A 17,020-nucleotide genomic window follows, 5' to 3' on the forward strand; every position below is an offset into this window, starting at 1 on the left:
CGATATATGCTTCAACAGCTTATAGTACTGTAAACTAAAAATAAAAAATCCTAGCTCTCTGCTAACTGAATGGACCCCTCTGGGCCATGGGGATCCCAGAACTCTTAAAAATTAGTTCCCAGGCCGGGCATGGTGGCTCATGCCTGTAATCCTAGCACTCTGGGAGGCCGAGGCCAGAGGATCGCTCAAAGTCTCCGGAAACCAGCCTGAGCAAGAGCAAGACCCCCGTCTCTACTAAAAATAGAAATAAATTAATTATCCAACTAAAAACATATAGAAAAAAAATTAGCCAGGCATAATGGTACACGCCTGTAGTCCCAGCTACTCAGGAGGCTGAGGCAGAAGGATTGCTTGAGCCCAGGAGTTTGAGGTTGCTGTGAACTAGGCTGATACCACGGCACTCACTCTAGCCTGGGCAACAGAGTGAGACTCTGTCTCAAAAAAAAAAAAAAAAAAAAAATTAAGAAAAAATAAAAATTAGTTCCCAGGCATGACAGATGGGAGAGATAAAGCCCAATTACATGCATATAATTTCCATTCATAAATACTCATGACTACTCCTATACCTTGTTGAATATGAATATGGACCACCCCAATCAATATAAAATCATGTTCCCTTTTGTCTCTTCTTTGAAGCATGGGTGCTGGATTCTGGCTGGGGCTCTGCTTCCCAACCTGCTGGGAACCTCCCAACAGGTTGCTATCCTTTATGAGAAATAAAACTTGCCTTTTTCTAAAGTATAAACCTTGTTAATTTTTTTTTTAGTTTACAGTACAAGTAGTGTTTCATTTTTTTTTATTATTCTAGTGGATTGCTTGAGGCCCAAAGACCTTATGAGCAGGAAATCTGGTATTCCTTCCTGAGTCCTTTCCCAATACTCCATCTCCACATGGTCCAACATCCTACAGCCTTTCTCAGCTCCAAAGAGTCAATTATATTAATACTTTCAAATGCCAGGTGAGTGAAATAACCAGAAAGTTCTATGAACCCACCAGCACCATTGCTATGGTGGTATCTCATGGCATACAAACACTGGTCCTACCAGCCCAGTGACTGATCATCGTTGCTATGGAAATGTCCTTGCTGCTCACAAGGCACAATTGTGCCTGCACTTATACTTTTTGGTCACTGCATTGGCTCAGCTTTCATCCCTAAGCATGAAACTGTGCCCAGCTAACTGGGTGTGGAAGGGCCCTGCCTCAGCCATCTGCTAGGAAGGAACTACCCTTTCCCCATGAGACCCTGATTGAATCCCAGTGCTGAATCCAGATTACCAAGCCAGATATTCCCGTGGTGAATTCCATTCTAGGGCCCCCCAGTGTTCTTTCTTTCCAACAAATTTCAGTCTAGTCCATCTCAATATATCAGTGTCTAATGACATTAACCCTCTAAAGAGACTAATGACATTAACCTTCTAAAGAGAAGGGTCAAGGACTTTATCCTTTTCTTTCCAGGGGGCTCCTTGCCCACTTGGCAAAATTGCCCAACTCCTACTCAGGACAAGTTTTTTACACCAAGGGCTATGGTAAGGTGGTCCACCTTTGTCAGAACACAAATAGAAATCACCTAATAACATTCCCCCAGGGATAAGAGGTATCTGCTGGCCTTACATTTTTACAACTAAGGAATGCACTGTAGTTATTTTTTTTCCTATAATGATGAAAATATGCTCTAAGGCTGTTGCTAAATATAAAGAGACTAGTACCATTTTTTAAAATGTCATCTCACCAGTTCTCAATAACATCCAATATCTCATTAAGGCAAGTATCATTATCTCTGTTTATCATTCTAAAATGGAGAGTTTAAGAGACTTCCTAGTCTCCATGACCACAGAGCCAGGATTAAAAACCTAGTCTCTCTAACCCTAATATATTATAGGAATTGTATATTATATGAATTATATGACTATAATTTATTCATATATTTACTATTTACCACATACTTTTAAAAAAACTTTTTAAAACAATTTACATACAGAAAAATATACAAATCACAAGTATATAGCTTGTTGAATTTTCACAAACTGAGCACACCCATATAGTCAGTACCTACAACAAGAAACAACATTTCTAGAATGCCCCCAGAAACCTCCCTCATACTATTTTCTAGTCATTCTTCCAACTAAGGTCATCATCATCTATTTTCCAGTTTTACCTGGTTTTAAACTTTATATAAATGGAATCATACAGTATTTAATCTTTTGTATCTGACTTCTATCATTTTACATTTTGTTTGTGATTTTTATCCATGTTGTCCCATGTACATAACAGTTTGTTCATTTTCATAACAGTATAATATTCTACTATATAAATAAACTCCAATTTATTTATCTATTCTACTGTTGATGTGCATTTAGGCAGCTTCCAATTTGGGGATTTTACCAATCCTGCTACAATAAACATTTTAGTACTTTTCTTTTGGCAAACATGTGCCATATTTGTTGGGTGTATACCTGGGGTGGAAAGGCTGATCATAGTGGATGTATAGTGGTCCACTGATGGGTACCAACCAGGTACTATTTAAGTGTTTTACATGTGTACACTCATTTAATCCTAGTAATAGTCCTAATAATGTAGGTACTATCATTAGCCCCCATTTTTACACATGAAGAAATAAAGGCACAGGGATATTAAACAGATGAAATAGCATGACCAGTTAATAAATGGATTGAGTTTTAAACTCAGGAGGTCTAGGTCCAGAGCCTTATTCATAACCACCATCTTGTACTCTTAAAGCAGGATTAATTTTACAACTATGAATAAAGAGATATAAAACCTAAAAAGCAATTTGAGAACTGAAAAGTACAATAACTGAAATAAAAAATATCACTAGAGGTATTCAAAGGCAGATCTGAGCAGGCAGAAGAAAGCATCAGACAACTTAAAGATAGAACAATGGAAATTATTGAGTCTGAGAAACAGAAAAAAAAGACTGAAGAAAAATCGACAGAGCTCCCAAAAAAAACACATGAGACACTATAAAACAGACTAAAATATTCGTCATAGAAGTTTCAGAAGAGAGAATATTTGAATAAATAATTGCTGAAAACTTCCCAAATTTGATAAAAGGCATTGATATAAACATCCAAAAAGCTCAAAAATTTCCAGTAAGATGAATTCAAAGGATCCCCACATTGAGACACATATAATCAAACTTTCAAAAGACAAAGACAAGGAACCTTGAAAGCAGCAAGAGAGAGGTGACACATCACATACATGGGATCCTCAATAAGATTTTCAGCAGATTTCTCATTAGAAAATTTGAAGGCCAGAGGGCAGCAGGCTAATATATTCAAAATGCTAAAAGAAAAAAAAAGGCTACCAAAAATCCTTTATTTAGTAAAACTATCCTTCAAAAGTTGAGAGGAAAACTAAATTATTCACAGATAAACAAAAAGTGAGAGAATTCATTAATATAGACTTGCCCAGTATGAAATGGTCAAGGGAGTCCTGTAAGGTAAATAAAAGGACACTAGACAGTAACTTAAAGATACATGAGGAAATAAAGATCTCAATAAAGGTAAATACATGGGAAATTACGAAAGCTAGTATTATTGTAACTTTGGTTTGTAACTCTACTTTTTGTTTTCTACATAACTAAGAGACCAATACATTTTTTAATTATTAGTCTAAAAGCTTGTATGATTGTAAATTGGTTTTAACTCCATATTTTGTTCTATATATAATTTAAGAAACTAATGCACTTAAAAGAATTATCAGTTTAGATTTTGGGGCACACAGTGTATAAGGATGTAATTTCATGACATCAACAGCCAAAAGAGGTGGAGATGGAGCAAAAAAGGAGCAGAATTTTTGCACGTTACGGAGTTAAACTGGAATAAATTCAAATTACAGTATTATAACTTTAAGATGTTAAATTCAATCCTCATAATAAGCCCAAAGGAAATACCTATGAAATATACACAAAAGGAAATGACAAAGGGATTTAAACATTTCACTATAAAAAAAAAAAAACAAACTAAACACAAAAGAAGACAGTAATACAAGAAATAAGGAACAGAAAAGCAATAAGCCATATAGAAAACAAATGGCAAAATAACAAACATCTTTCTTTCTTTATCAGTACTTACTTTAAATGTAAATCCACTGAACTCTCCAAACAAAAGACAAACATTAGCAGAGTGGGTAAAAATTCATGATCTTACTATATGCTGCCTACAAGAAACTCAATTTAGGTCCAAAGACACAAATAGCTTAAAAGTGAAAGGATGTTAAAAAGATATTTGCCACAAATAGTAAGCAAAAGACAGTAGGGGTGGCTATAGCAATATCACACAAAATAGACTTTAAATCAAAAAATGGTTACAAGAGACAAAGAAGGGTATTATATGTTAATAAAATTTCAATACAGTAAGAACATATAATAATTACAAACATCTACACACCTAACAACAGACCATCAAAATACATTAGGCAAAAACTGACAGAATTAAAGAAAGAAATACTTCTACAATAATAGTTGGACACTCCAATACCCCACTTTCAATAACGGATAGAACAACCAGACAGAAGATAAGGAAATTGGGGACTTAAACAACACAATAAACCAACTAGATCTAACAGCCATATACAGAACACCCTGCCTAACAACGGCATACACATTCTCCTCAAATACTTGTAGGATATTTTCTAGAATATGCCATATGTTAGGCCACAAATTAAGTCTCAATAGATTTTAAAAGATAGATATCATGCAAAGTATCTTCTCCAACCACAATGGGGTGAAGTTAGAAATCAGTAACAGAAGTAAAACTGAAAATTCACACATTTTTAGAAATTAAACAACACACTCTTCACCAATAGATCAAAGAAAAAATCACAAGGAAAATTAGAAAATACTTAGATACAGATGCAAATGAAAACACAGCATACCAAAACATGAAGCACAGTGAAAGCAGTGCCAAAAGAAAGGTTTATAGCTATAAATGCTTACAGTAAAAAACAAGAGAGATCTCAAATCAACAACCTAAGTTTACAACTCAATGAACTAGAAAAAGAAGAAGAAAGTAAACCCAAAGCTAGGAATAATCAAGATTAGAGCAAAGATAAATTAGAGAATAGAAAATCAATAGAAAAAATCAATAAAACCAAAATTTAGTTTTTTGAAAAGACAGACAAAATTGATAAACCTTTAGCTGGATGGACTAAGAAAAAAGAGAGATGACTCAAATTACTAAAATCAGAAATAAAAGTGGGGACATAAACACTGATTTTACAGAAATTAAAATGATTATAAGAACACTCTGAACAATTACATGCCAACAAATTGGATAACCTACACAAAATAGAACAATTCCTAGAAACACAAAACCTACCATGAAGAGAAAATCTGAATAAACCTATAAAGCGTCACCTGTTCTCTCTGAACTCAGCATAGATCCCCCCAAAAGCCTCTTCTGACTTGCTCACCTACTTCCTCACTATTAAGAGGTTTAACTGCTATGTTACACTCCTCCCCAAGGCTCGAGCAAGTGCTTTGGTGGGAGGGTTTGTTTTAAAGTAATGAAACGATTAATAACTCCTCTGTGCTTGGTCCAGTAATTTATCTACTGCAAAGCAGCATCCCAGCTTTGGAGAGAACACATTAGGTAAGTCCAGAGTTGAGGATGATCTTTTCCACTTGGGCTCATTCTTAGAGGCCACCCTGGCTCTCTCTCAGTAGCTTCACAATTCTGTTGCCTCTGCCTTAGGCTCCCATTTAGCCCTCAGAACATCCCTGCCAAGTAAGTACTGAATTACTTATCCCTGTTTTTTAACAGATGAAATTCACAGAGAAGATAAATAATGTATTCAAGTACCCCCACCCTGGGCTAGTAAATGGAGGAAATGAGACTGAAATCCAGCCCATGTGACTTCTAAAATCATCTAAAGTCATGTGAAAGTGCATTGCCTTTCGTTAAATTATGTTTCCTTTAGATTAAGAAAACAATCTTTTAAAAATTTACTTTAGTTTATCATACCATAGAAAAGCTAAGGCACATACCATAGAAAAGCTAAGGCACATCGAGTATTTACTAGCCACAATTTATAGATAAAGGAGACTGAAAAACAAAAAGGTTCAATGTCTCATCCAAGTTCATAACAAACTAAGAGGGCTAGAACTAAAATCAAGGATTGGAAGACCAAGGGACTTAATAGCCTTCGGTTCTAAGAGCTTCAGTCTAACTACACTTAGAGTATGGGTATTGCTCTGGATTTCAGTCAAAGGCCAGTGTGTAAATTCAGAGCATGACTCCTTCCTTGAAATATAGACTTCTAAACTTTTTCTGGCTGATTGAACTTGTTGGTATTTTCCTTCAAACTCGTGTCTTATCTTCTCTATATATACAGGCTGTTACTGGAGAATGTTAAGAGAGTACAGACTCTACATATGGTGGGGAATTACAATAAATGTAGACTTATGCAAACTGCAAGGGTATTACAAACTTATACACACTCTGAATTTGAAAGATCCCTCACATATAAGAATCTAAGAATTAAGTTGTCTGGTTGAGTAAAGTTATCTGCCAAGTCCTCATAAGTAATTACAAAATCATAAAGCTAATTGCTACCCTCACCTCAGTTTTGTTATATTATTTTAATGAGAAGGAGAGATAACAAGATAAATAAAAACATGTAAAATATAGTACAGCATGGTAAAATGCACACAAATTTTGCAGTCAAACTCAATTGTAAAACCCAAGCTGTCTGACTTTGGGCAAATAACTTTACCTCTCTGCCCCTATATTTTCAGCTATAATGATTAAATAAGTTTTATAAAGAGCTCAGAATATGTAAGTATACAGTAAGTTATATTATAGATATGACAGTATTATACCCAACACAGTCATTGTCCAAAGGCATGCATAGACCTCAATGCCAGGCTACCAAGAAGATGGAAACCATTCCAGTATAGCTCAGGCTAAGAGAACTGACCTGACCTTGGGCTTCTTTGTGGAAATGGAGTCCATCAGGCTAAATCGTAATACTTAAAGGCAAGCTTGCATCTAGTCCAGCTTGGCACTTATACCCAAGGGGCTGGAACTGAAGGGCCAGCAAGGCAATAAAAATGTGTGAGCTGTGGAGATACTCATAGTCAAGTGGGGAACAATTTGAGTCCAGACAGACTCACTGATGTTGAAACATAACTTTAGTCAGGACTAAGAGAGACAAAGGGCTGATCCCCCAGGAAGAGAAGCCAGAGTAGACCAGGAATTAGTCAGGGCCCTCGAGATAGGCTGAAAAATGACCTCCAAAAAGATATCCACATCAAATCCCTGAAACCTATCAATGTGACCTTATTTGGAAAAAGAATGTACATGTGACTAAGTTAAGGATCTTAAAAATAGGTGCTTATCCTCAATAATCTGGGTAGGCCCTAAATACAACTATTTGAATCCTTATAAAATAAACACACAGAGGAGAAGGTAATGTGAAGGTGGAGGAAGAGAATGGAGTGATGTGGCTACAAGCCAAGGAATGCCAAGGACTTCTAACAGCCACCAGAAAGAAGCTGGAAGAGGAGCAGATTCTTTCTTAGAGTCTTTGGTAGGAGTATAGTCCTGGTTCCACCTTAATCTCAAACTTCTGGCTTCCAAAACTGAAAGAATAAATTTCTGTGGCTTTAAGTGATGATTTGTTATGGCAGCCCTAGGAAACTGCTATAGCCCTGGACAAGGCTTTGGGGTTTGGACAAAGTTTCAGTCCAAGAATAGAAGTGCAGTTCAATCTAAAGGTAGAAGGGAAGGCCATCCACAAGGGTTCATGGAGAAGACAGAAATGTGGCATTTTGTTCCATGGACACCAAACCTAGGCCATCCAGTCCAATTCCAAACCTAACCATGATGGGGAAGAGCGAGTAGTCTACACCTCAGGGCCATAGGGTTCATCCTTCAGTAGCTACAGCCAGGTAGGGCAAACAGGAACTGACAGAGCCGTCAGTGATGTTTTGGCACTAAATGACAAATGTCTTCTAGAACCCAGACACATGTAGTTGGAGATGTCAGTTTCAGAAGAGAAAAACACAAAAGGTCAGAAAATATGTTGTTCCTGCTATGGAAGGAATCTGCCCAAGTACCTGGGAACACTAGTTAGCTTCATTCACAGGCCAGCGCTGGGGTAGGGAGTTCACCATCCACCCTGGGCCCCTCTGTAGCCCCCATATGCTCTCTGGAACTAAGACCTCATAGTGTGCTCAGGGAGACTCCTTCAGCCAAGAGCTTCTATGACTTAAACAGACATTCTGTGCCCATGTTATTGAATACCGTGTTTCCTTGAAAATAAGACCTACCCATAAAATAAGCCCTAGCAGGATTTCTAAGCATTTGTGCAATATAAGCCCTACCCTGAAAATAAGACTTAGTGATGGGTGTGGCTACGCAGTGTATCTGCACAACCCAAGCATTTCGCTGAGGAGCGGTAACGAAGACGAGCAGCCCTTCTCATCTGCCCCATGACAGCTCTATTGCTCGACATGAGAGATTGGGGCCAATGGTTCTAAAGGAAATAGAGTCGCAAGAAATTCAGGATGGAATTTGGGGTTTGGAGAGTTATGATGATGTTCCAGAAGAAGACAACTTAACTGTATTTGAATAAATGTAGATTTTTGTACTGTACTTAAAAAAAATAACACATCCCTTGAAAATAAGCCCTAGGGTGTCTTCTTAAGGAAAAATAAATATAAGACACGTCTTATTTTCAGGGAAACATGGTGGTAAGAAAGAAAAATTGGGGAAAGGAAGAACATATTAGCCCTACAGGCTTCTGACTCATAAGTCTTAGACTCAGCCTCATTATTAGAATACAGCGGGGATTTCCTGATCCCCTAAAAATAGTACCCTAATGGGATTTCAATTTAGACATTCTCAAAAGCCACACTTCTCCCTCCCTTCCTAGGCACTATAGGAGAAACAAATATACAAGAGTCTTAGTTCCTGTCCTTCAGAAGCTTGTGTCCTAATACATAATGTAAGGTCTAGATCACTAAACTACAGACTTGTGGGTACATTAGAGTGGCACAGGCCATTAGATTTAAACAAGTTCAGAGGATGAGAGGTATTTTTATTAATAATGTCAATGCAGGCATGAAAGGATTCCAAAACATAGCCATCTGATATTAAGTTCATATCATCAATTTTATGGCCACTAGACATAGTCTTACCTACAATAAGCAGCATGGTAATGAAACAAGATTCTGCAATGAACAGCTGCAATAAAAATCTCTGAATAATCGAAGAATTTCTAAATTATTTCACCTCTCTGGCCTTGATTGCTTTATCTGTAAGATAAAAGAGTTTCATACATAATCACTAAGGTCCTTTCCAGCCCCCAAACTTTGTTGGACAGTTCGTTTTAAGGTAGATACCAACAGGTACCTTTTTCAAGCCATAAAGATTGGTTGACATGGGGAAAGCTTACTAAGAAAAATAGAGCAAACTGGTCTGCCTCAAACCCTGGGTTCCTCCCTAAGAGGCAGTATGGGCAGTCGAGGAAAATGGAAGTCTGATAGGCACCAAACCTCAGCCCAGGCCTGTGAGACATTTCCAATCACCTCTCTCAATTTGGTTCTCACTTTGGTTTCATTATAATGCCTGGCTGAAATTCCTAGTCTGCTCCCATGTTTCCCCAGCTCATCTTTTTTTTTCTTTTTTCTTAATCAGATTTAACTTTCTGGATGTTAAAAAGTATAAAGCAAAAAAAAAAAAAAATGATACGTAATAGAGAGGAAGAGGGAGCTATACTCACAGAACTGTGGAATCGAAAGGAACTTTTTAATGTGAGAGTCTCCAAAAGAGGCTGAACTAATGACTCTTCAGAGGATTAACTGGTTTGAGCCACATACATTAGCACTGCCTCCTCTGGCTGATCTGTGTGTTGGTTGCTATGTGGATGGTGATAAAATATCCATTTGGGTGGGGTCAAAAATTATATTACACTCTTAGAACACATCTGCGAATCCTGGCCTTCTGAACAAACGACCGTGGTTCACTGGGCCTCTGTGCTGTCACAAGCTGCTTCCCAAATGCCAACTCTGAACCTAACCCTACCATATGGACACCTGGGGTCAATGAAAAATGGTGTCTGAGGGGCCCCAAAGCATGAGAAGGTCTGGCAAAAAGTGACAGGTTTTATCCAGGCTGCTGAAGAGAAATGTACTGAGACTAGAAAGACTGAGGAGGTGCACGCCTTCAGAACGTGTCTGTGGGTCAAAATACACCCTAACAGATTCTTGAGAGAGCCCCTGGCGGCCGTGTTAACCTTGGCATTGTTAACATTAAGAGGCTATGCTCATTTCTGGCACCTAACACTGGACACATTGACAGCAACAGGGTTGATGGAAGAGGAAAGAATCTGTTTTGCAGCTAAAAAAAAAAAAAAAAGTTCTCGGATTTCTCAAGCCATTTGAAATCACTCCAGAGAAATGCTTGATTTCAGCATTCTTAAGCTCTCTGCGATGATGCTGCAAGCGGTGTCCCCCACATGTGATGATGTATTTCAGAGCCAGAGTTTTCTCAAGATGTTCCAAGCCTGCAGGCTCCTGATCCTTTTTCAAATTACCAAGATGATAGTATCCCAGTGAGAGTTGTGATTAGTCTAAACTCTCCACAGCTGTGAGAGATGAATGTACAAATTCCAATAAAGATTCTGTGTGTACGGGACTGAATTTACCTACATGACACCGAGGCCTTACTCAGGGACTACTTAAAAGACCTGAAGGTCCCCCAGTACTATTCCATTTCTTTCACAGCATCAGCTACTTGGAGGCTTGCAACTGTACCTGGAGGATGTCTCCCCTCCCACCAATGTCACTGCCCAGTAGTGGGTATGTATTTAGAAGGCCTGTGATGTGTGGGGAAGAAAGCAGGGCTGGGAAAATTAAACCTAAGTACATGGGAATTCAAAGAAGCCTTGCAATTCATTATGTGAATAGCCAAGAGGATTATAAAACACCTTGTAACTAAAGGCGTTGGCCTGGAGCTGTGTGGGACAACAGAACCAGCTGTATTGCCACCTCTAATTCATTTATAATGGCGCTAGCAAGAATGCAGGCTGAGAGCATTCTTCACTTACTTGGAAAAACCAACAGGGCTCTGATTTCTTAATATAGACATCTTTTCCCTAAAATATTTCTTGGAATACTAAGTGAATGTAATAATACATAGCATGCCCCTTTAATATGTTTAACAATTGTTTTATCTGAAGGCACTTGCCTATTCACCTTTATGAAACACCTGACATTCAGTATGCTTTCCATGACTAGGAAAGACTTAGGGGACAAGGATTCACAACATTGTCTCACATATTAAAACTTACAGAGATAGATACAAAATCAGTACACAGAAATCAGAGGCATTCATATACACCAACAACAATCAAATTGAGAACCAAATCAAAGACTCACTTCCCTTCACAATAGCAACAAAGAAATTAAAGTACCTAGGAATATACTTAACCAAGGAGGTAAAAGACCTCTACAGAGAGAACTATGAAACACTGAGGAAGGAAATAGCAGAGGATGTAAACAGATGGAAATCCATACCATGCTCGTGGATCAGCAGACTCAACATCATTAAAATGTCTATACTACCCAAACTGATCTACAGATTCAATGCAATGCCTATTAAAATCCCATCAGCATTCTTCACAGATATAGAAAAAATAATTTTACGCTTCGTATGGAACCAAAGAAGACCCCGAATATCAAAAGCAATTCTAGGCAACAAAAACAAAATGGGAGGTATTAATATGCCAGATATCAAACTATACTACAAAGCTATAGTAATTAAATCAATCTGGTATTGGCACAAAAATAGGAATATTGACCAGTGGAACAGATCTGAGAATCCTGATATAAAACCATCCTCATATAGCCATCTAATCTTTAACAAAGCAGACAAAAACATACGCTGGGGAAAAGAATCCCTTTTCAATAAATGGTGCTGGGAAAACTGGATAGCCACTTGTAGAAGGCTAAAGCAGGACCCACACCTTTCACCTCTCACAAAAATCAACTCATGCTGGATAACAGACTTAAACCTAAGGTATGAAACTATTAGAATTCAAACCTAAGGTATGAAACTATTAGAATTCTAGAGGAAAATGTTGGAAACACTCTCCTAGACATCGGCCTAGGCAAAGAGTTTATGAAGAAGTCCCCAAAGGCAATCACAGCATCAACAAAAATAAATAAATGAGGCATGATCAAACTAAAAAGCTTCTGCACGGCCAAAGAAACAGTCATGAAAGCAAACAGACAACCTACAGAATGGGAGAAAATTTTTGCATCCTACGCATCTGATCAGGAGCTGATAACTAGAATATACTTAGAACTCACGAAAATCAGCAAGAAAAAATCAAATAACCCTATTAAAAAATGGGCAAAGGACTTGAACAGAAACTTTTCTAAAGAAGACAGAAGAATGGCCAACAAACATATGAAAAAATACTCAATATCTCTAATCATCAGGGAAATGCAAATCAAAACCACAATGAGATACCACTTAACTCCAGTGAGAATGGCCTTTATCAAAAAATCTCCAAACAATAAATGCTGGCATGGATGTGGAGAGAGAGGAACACTCCTACACTGCTGGTGGGACTGCAAACTAGTTCAACCTCTGTGGAAAGCAATATGGAGATACCTTAAAGCGATACAAGTGAATCTACCATTTGATCCAGCAATCCCATTACTGGGCATCTACCCAAAAGATCCAATGACACTCTACAAAAAAGACACTTGCACTCGAATGTTTATAGCAGCACAATTCATAATTGCAAGGCTATGGAAACAGCCCAAGTGCCCATCAATCCAAGAATGGATTAATAAAATGTGGTGTATGTATACCATGGAGTACTATTCAGCTCTAAGAAACAACAGTGATATAGCACATCTTATATTTTCCTGGTTAAAGTTGGAACCCATACTACTAAGTGAAGTATCCCAAGAATGGAAAAGCAAGCACCACATATACTCACCAGCAAACTGGTATTAAATGAGCAGCACCTACGTGGACACATAGGTACTACAGTAATAGGATATTGAGCAGGTGGGAGAGGGGAGGGGGGAGGGGGGTATATACATACATAATGAGTGAGAGGTGCACCATCTGGGGTATGGTCATGCTGGAAACTCAGACTTGTGGGGGGAGAGGGGGAAAGGGCATTTATTGAAACCTTAAAATCTGTACCCCCATAATATGCCGGGAAAAAAAACTTACAGAGATAAGAAAGAAAGAAAATTATTTGGAAAACAAAAAGAAAATACTAAAGGAATATATAACATTCTTTTTAAAAAATTACCTTCTAATATGATTTGCATGAATGTAGACTCTTCTAAAGCCTAACTGACTTCATCTTGTATATCTACAATCCATTATTTAGAGCCCACTGAAAGGTACCCTGGTATCTGGAGATTTTAATAGTGTACTATCATTTTACAATTATCACACAGTCACACATGTGTCACGCTTATATGATATGTGGCATCTCCCCTTGTATACTATGACCTTTTCTCTCTCAGAAACAAACCAGAAAGAAAACGTAACTAAAGTCAGGAGACCCACAGGAGAGCTGAATGAGTCATAAATGAAATTCTTAAAATACCAAACTCCAGATGATCTACACATGGTATTTTGTTCAAATAAGGGTGGCAGTGGGGGAAGGAGAGAACAAGCTCCAATTATTTTTCTAATATTGACACAAACAAAACATACAAAAACCAGAAACATTTCCTTTTATCTTTTCACTGTCTCTCATTGCAAATCTTCCACATGAGATTGAACACTGGTACATATCACCTCAGATTTCATCTTTTCTAGAGAAAAATCAAATCATTAATTTAAGTCCGTCAAACTGCATGGCAACTATGCATTACTTCCCCTGGTACCATGTTGTAAGGACAGCTTTTTCAAGTGGCTTTTTCTTGTCTTTTTCTGCTGGAGGTCAGTTCTAGGTACAATAACCTAGCAAGGTAACTTGGAGAAAAAAAAGGTTTTTTTAATTAAAGCGTAGGAAATCATACAATATACCAAGATTCTAAAAGCTGAAATAAAACTGCGGGGAGAATAACCAGAGTGGCCCTACAGAAAAGGGGAGTGTTGCCTTGCTGAAAATATTCTAAGTTGGTCTGATGGTAGCATTAGCGGTGTGCTAACAAATGTTTCACAACAAGCTCCTAGGGAGAAAAAAACCCTGCTTTGTCACATTTGCAATTTCCCTAACATAAATACACCCACTATGGCTGATTTCAAGCTTCCCAAGTGACATCACTGAATGGAAAGAAGACAAAGTATTTCAGATACAATAGATGTAAATAATCCCAACAGCATAAACAATAGTGAAATGTAGTGAAATAACTAAAATGTGGTGAATTTTTAGTATTTTCTTTGCTTTCCATATAATTTAATTGCAAGTTTACATAATTTAACTTTTTTTTTTCTTTTTTAGAGACACCCAAGTTGTGTTACATAATTTAACTTTTAATAATGGTTCCATTTAACAACTGACTTCCAAAATCCATGGAAATTTAAAGGTAGGCTCTAGTGAGCAGACACCATCGGCTCCAGCAAACCAGTTGCTCTTCAAGGACATTAGAGAGATCTTGAACAAAGAACAAACCAAATAAATGAAGCTAATAAATCATCTGGATCAAATTGTATCTCCAGAGTTTCCAATGGAAACTCTTTGCTATCTCACTTTAGCACAGGTTAACGATAATACCTTACACTTGTAGCACGCTTTACACTTTTCAAAGTAGTGCTTTTATGGCACTGTGAGACTGTCTGGCCCTGCATAGGGAATATTAATCGGTGCGTAATAGCATTCTAAAGCCTGGTGGGTGAAAACAAAGTCCTGGGAACTATTTGTCAAAGAGAAAGGCGGAGGGGTGAAAGTGGTGGCCCTGCAAGGAAGCCAGGGCCGCCTCACGGTTCCTAGTTCCCTCCTGGAAATGGCTCCAGCACTGCGCGAGCGGGTAGGTGTGCAGTCGTCGATACTCATTCATTATCTCTCTCCTTCTCTCTCATACTTGTAGAACTCAGTTTTCTCTGAGAATAGAAAGAGTTGGACGGGATATGTTCTGAGCCCTTCAAACAGCTCCAATTATTAGAGCCGTAACATCCAAATATGCCCACCTCAGACAGAACAACATAGCAACGTTTTTCTCCAGACCCAAATATACCTGTTCCTGCAGCAACGCTTGTGCAGAGTCTACATAGATTCTCAACGCCAAAATTAACATCAGCAGTAGTCGTGGCCGAGTGGTTAAGGCGATGGACTAGAAATCCATTGGGGTCTCCCCGCGCAGGTTCGAATCCTGCCGACTACGGGAAGATTGCTTTTGTTGTTACAACTATTTACTTTTGTTTTGGCACATTGTCCCCAAATCTTCCACAGATTTACTAAATTTACGAACGGTTGGAACACGGCAGGGACCTAAACAGAGGAGTAAATGAGGGAGTGAAAGAGTGTGCTTGTGGTTACAACTTGGACCCAGGACGGGGAGGGGGAACAAAACACGCCAGACAAGCTGGACGAAGGAAAGCCAAGCGTCGCGAGGTCACACAGTAAGGGATTAGCGCTCACCTCCGGCCCCGCGAGGACCCCCGCGCTTCCCTTGCCTCACGGACCCACCATGTCCTCTTGAGCAAGACCTCGCGGGCATCTCGCGCTACGACATCACGGCATGCGCATGCGCGCGAGCGGCCAGGGCGAGCGCGCGCGGCGGGTCCTCGCGTTGCCCCGGGCAACCATTTGGCACCCGGGCGACCTAAGAAGGGGAAAAGGCTTGACGAGTCAAGATGGCGGAGGACCTGGACGAGCTCTTGGATGAAGTCGAGTCTAAGTTTTGCAAACCCGACGCTCTGACACTGAGCATGGCTGAGCGGCCCACAGGCTGCGGCGGTAGCACCCACAGCAGCGACCGGAACCGAGGCAACGCGAAAGAGACTCTCAGGTTAACGGGCGGGAGGGTGGACTTTTCTGGCAACGCCTTGCTCCAGGCCCTAAAGCCGCCCCTCAGCCGCCACACCCGAAAGAAACGTGCCCGCGACCTCCAGCTCCTCCCCGCGTTAGGGTTCAGACACTCAGTTCTCCACCCTGGGACAGCTCACCCCTCCAGTCTGTCTACGAAGATTCTGGCAGCTCCACTCTGCCCAGACTCCGCCCCCGGGCAAGCCCCAGGGAGCTGGCCCTGCTGTTGCTCCGCCCCCAGGAGCAGCGGCCCTCACCAGTCTCTCCATCTGCCGGAGCCCGGGGTGCCAGTGGCGGGGCGATGCTGCTCAGGTGCCCCTCCTCTTAGCCCCGAGAGGGCCGCACTTACCTAGGCCAGACTTTGCCTCTGTCTGGCCAAAGTGGTTCTCCTCCCCCAGTGGAGTGCCCTGAGGAGATCCTCATCCTCTTGGTTAGTGCCCCTAATCTCCCTGCCAAACCTGGGGCCAGTTGTTAAGAAGGGAGAAAAATGATTTCCTTCTATTCTATCTTAGCTGGATTTTGTTTTAAGCTGAAGGAGTCAGGATGAGATTAAACTCATGACAAAAGGGTTAATTAAAATGTTTCCATCAGAGTATTGTCCTTCGAAGTGATGACTTGGGGAGGCTCTGCAATAACTCTTGCTAGAATCTTTTAGAAATTGCCTCTTGCCTAGAATATTTTGGAAACGCTTGTGAAATTACACAGAGGCAGCTCTGGATCAAAACAAGAATGTCATTTTTGTTAGTTTTATAACTGTGTCTTTGGTTTGTTGGTTTTTTTGGTTGTTTTTTTTTTTTTTTTTTTTGGTGTATGTGTTTGAATTCCCAGAAGTATTACCCAACTCTATCACTACCCAATTCACGAGGCTTACCTCCAATGACATTTATTTATAAAAAAAATTCACTCTCACAAAATAAAAACATTGAAACGATTCTAAAGGAGTTCAGAAACAGAATTTCGAAAAAATTGAGTACCAAGCAGCATTTTTAAAACATAAATGTAGAGCCAACTAAAATGACTACTTTGCGCTGACACTCATTTGACTGAATGT

General features: G+C 39.4%; 1 protein-coding gene and 1 non-coding gene across 7 annotated transcripts in view; both read left to right on the forward strand.

The window, feature by feature from the left end:
- Positions 1-15,243: 15,243 nt before the first annotated feature.
- TRNAS-AGA (transfer RNA serine (anticodon AGA)) lies at positions 15,244-15,325 on the forward strand. The gene has a single exon. It is a non-coding gene; the product is annotated as a tRNA-Ser (tRNA).
- Positions 15,326-15,633: 308 nt separating this feature from the next.
- Positions 15,634-17,020, forward strand: part of CFAP418 (cilia and flagella associated protein 418) — a 53,712-nt gene continuing 52,325 nt past the window's right edge. Inside the window, exon 1 of one of the 6 annotated variants that reach the window (XM_076005145.1) lies at positions 15,634-15,952. In XM_076005145.1, coding sequence (XP_075861260.1) covers positions 15,798-15,952 — 155 coding nt within the window. In that variant the 5' untranslated portion in view covers positions 15,634-15,797. The remainder of the gene's footprint in view (positions 15,953-17,020) is intronic. The other 5 variants (XM_076005146.1, XM_012772818.3, XM_012772819.3 and 2 more) reach the window with 5 other exon arrangements.

The sequence above is a fragment of the Microcebus murinus genome, chromosome 7 (genome assembly GCF_040939455.1).
Source record: "Microcebus murinus isolate Inina chromosome 7, M.murinus_Inina_mat1.0, whole genome shotgun sequence".
NCBI classification, from domain to species: domain Eukaryota; kingdom Metazoa; phylum Chordata; class Mammalia; order Primates; family Cheirogaleidae; genus Microcebus; species Microcebus murinus.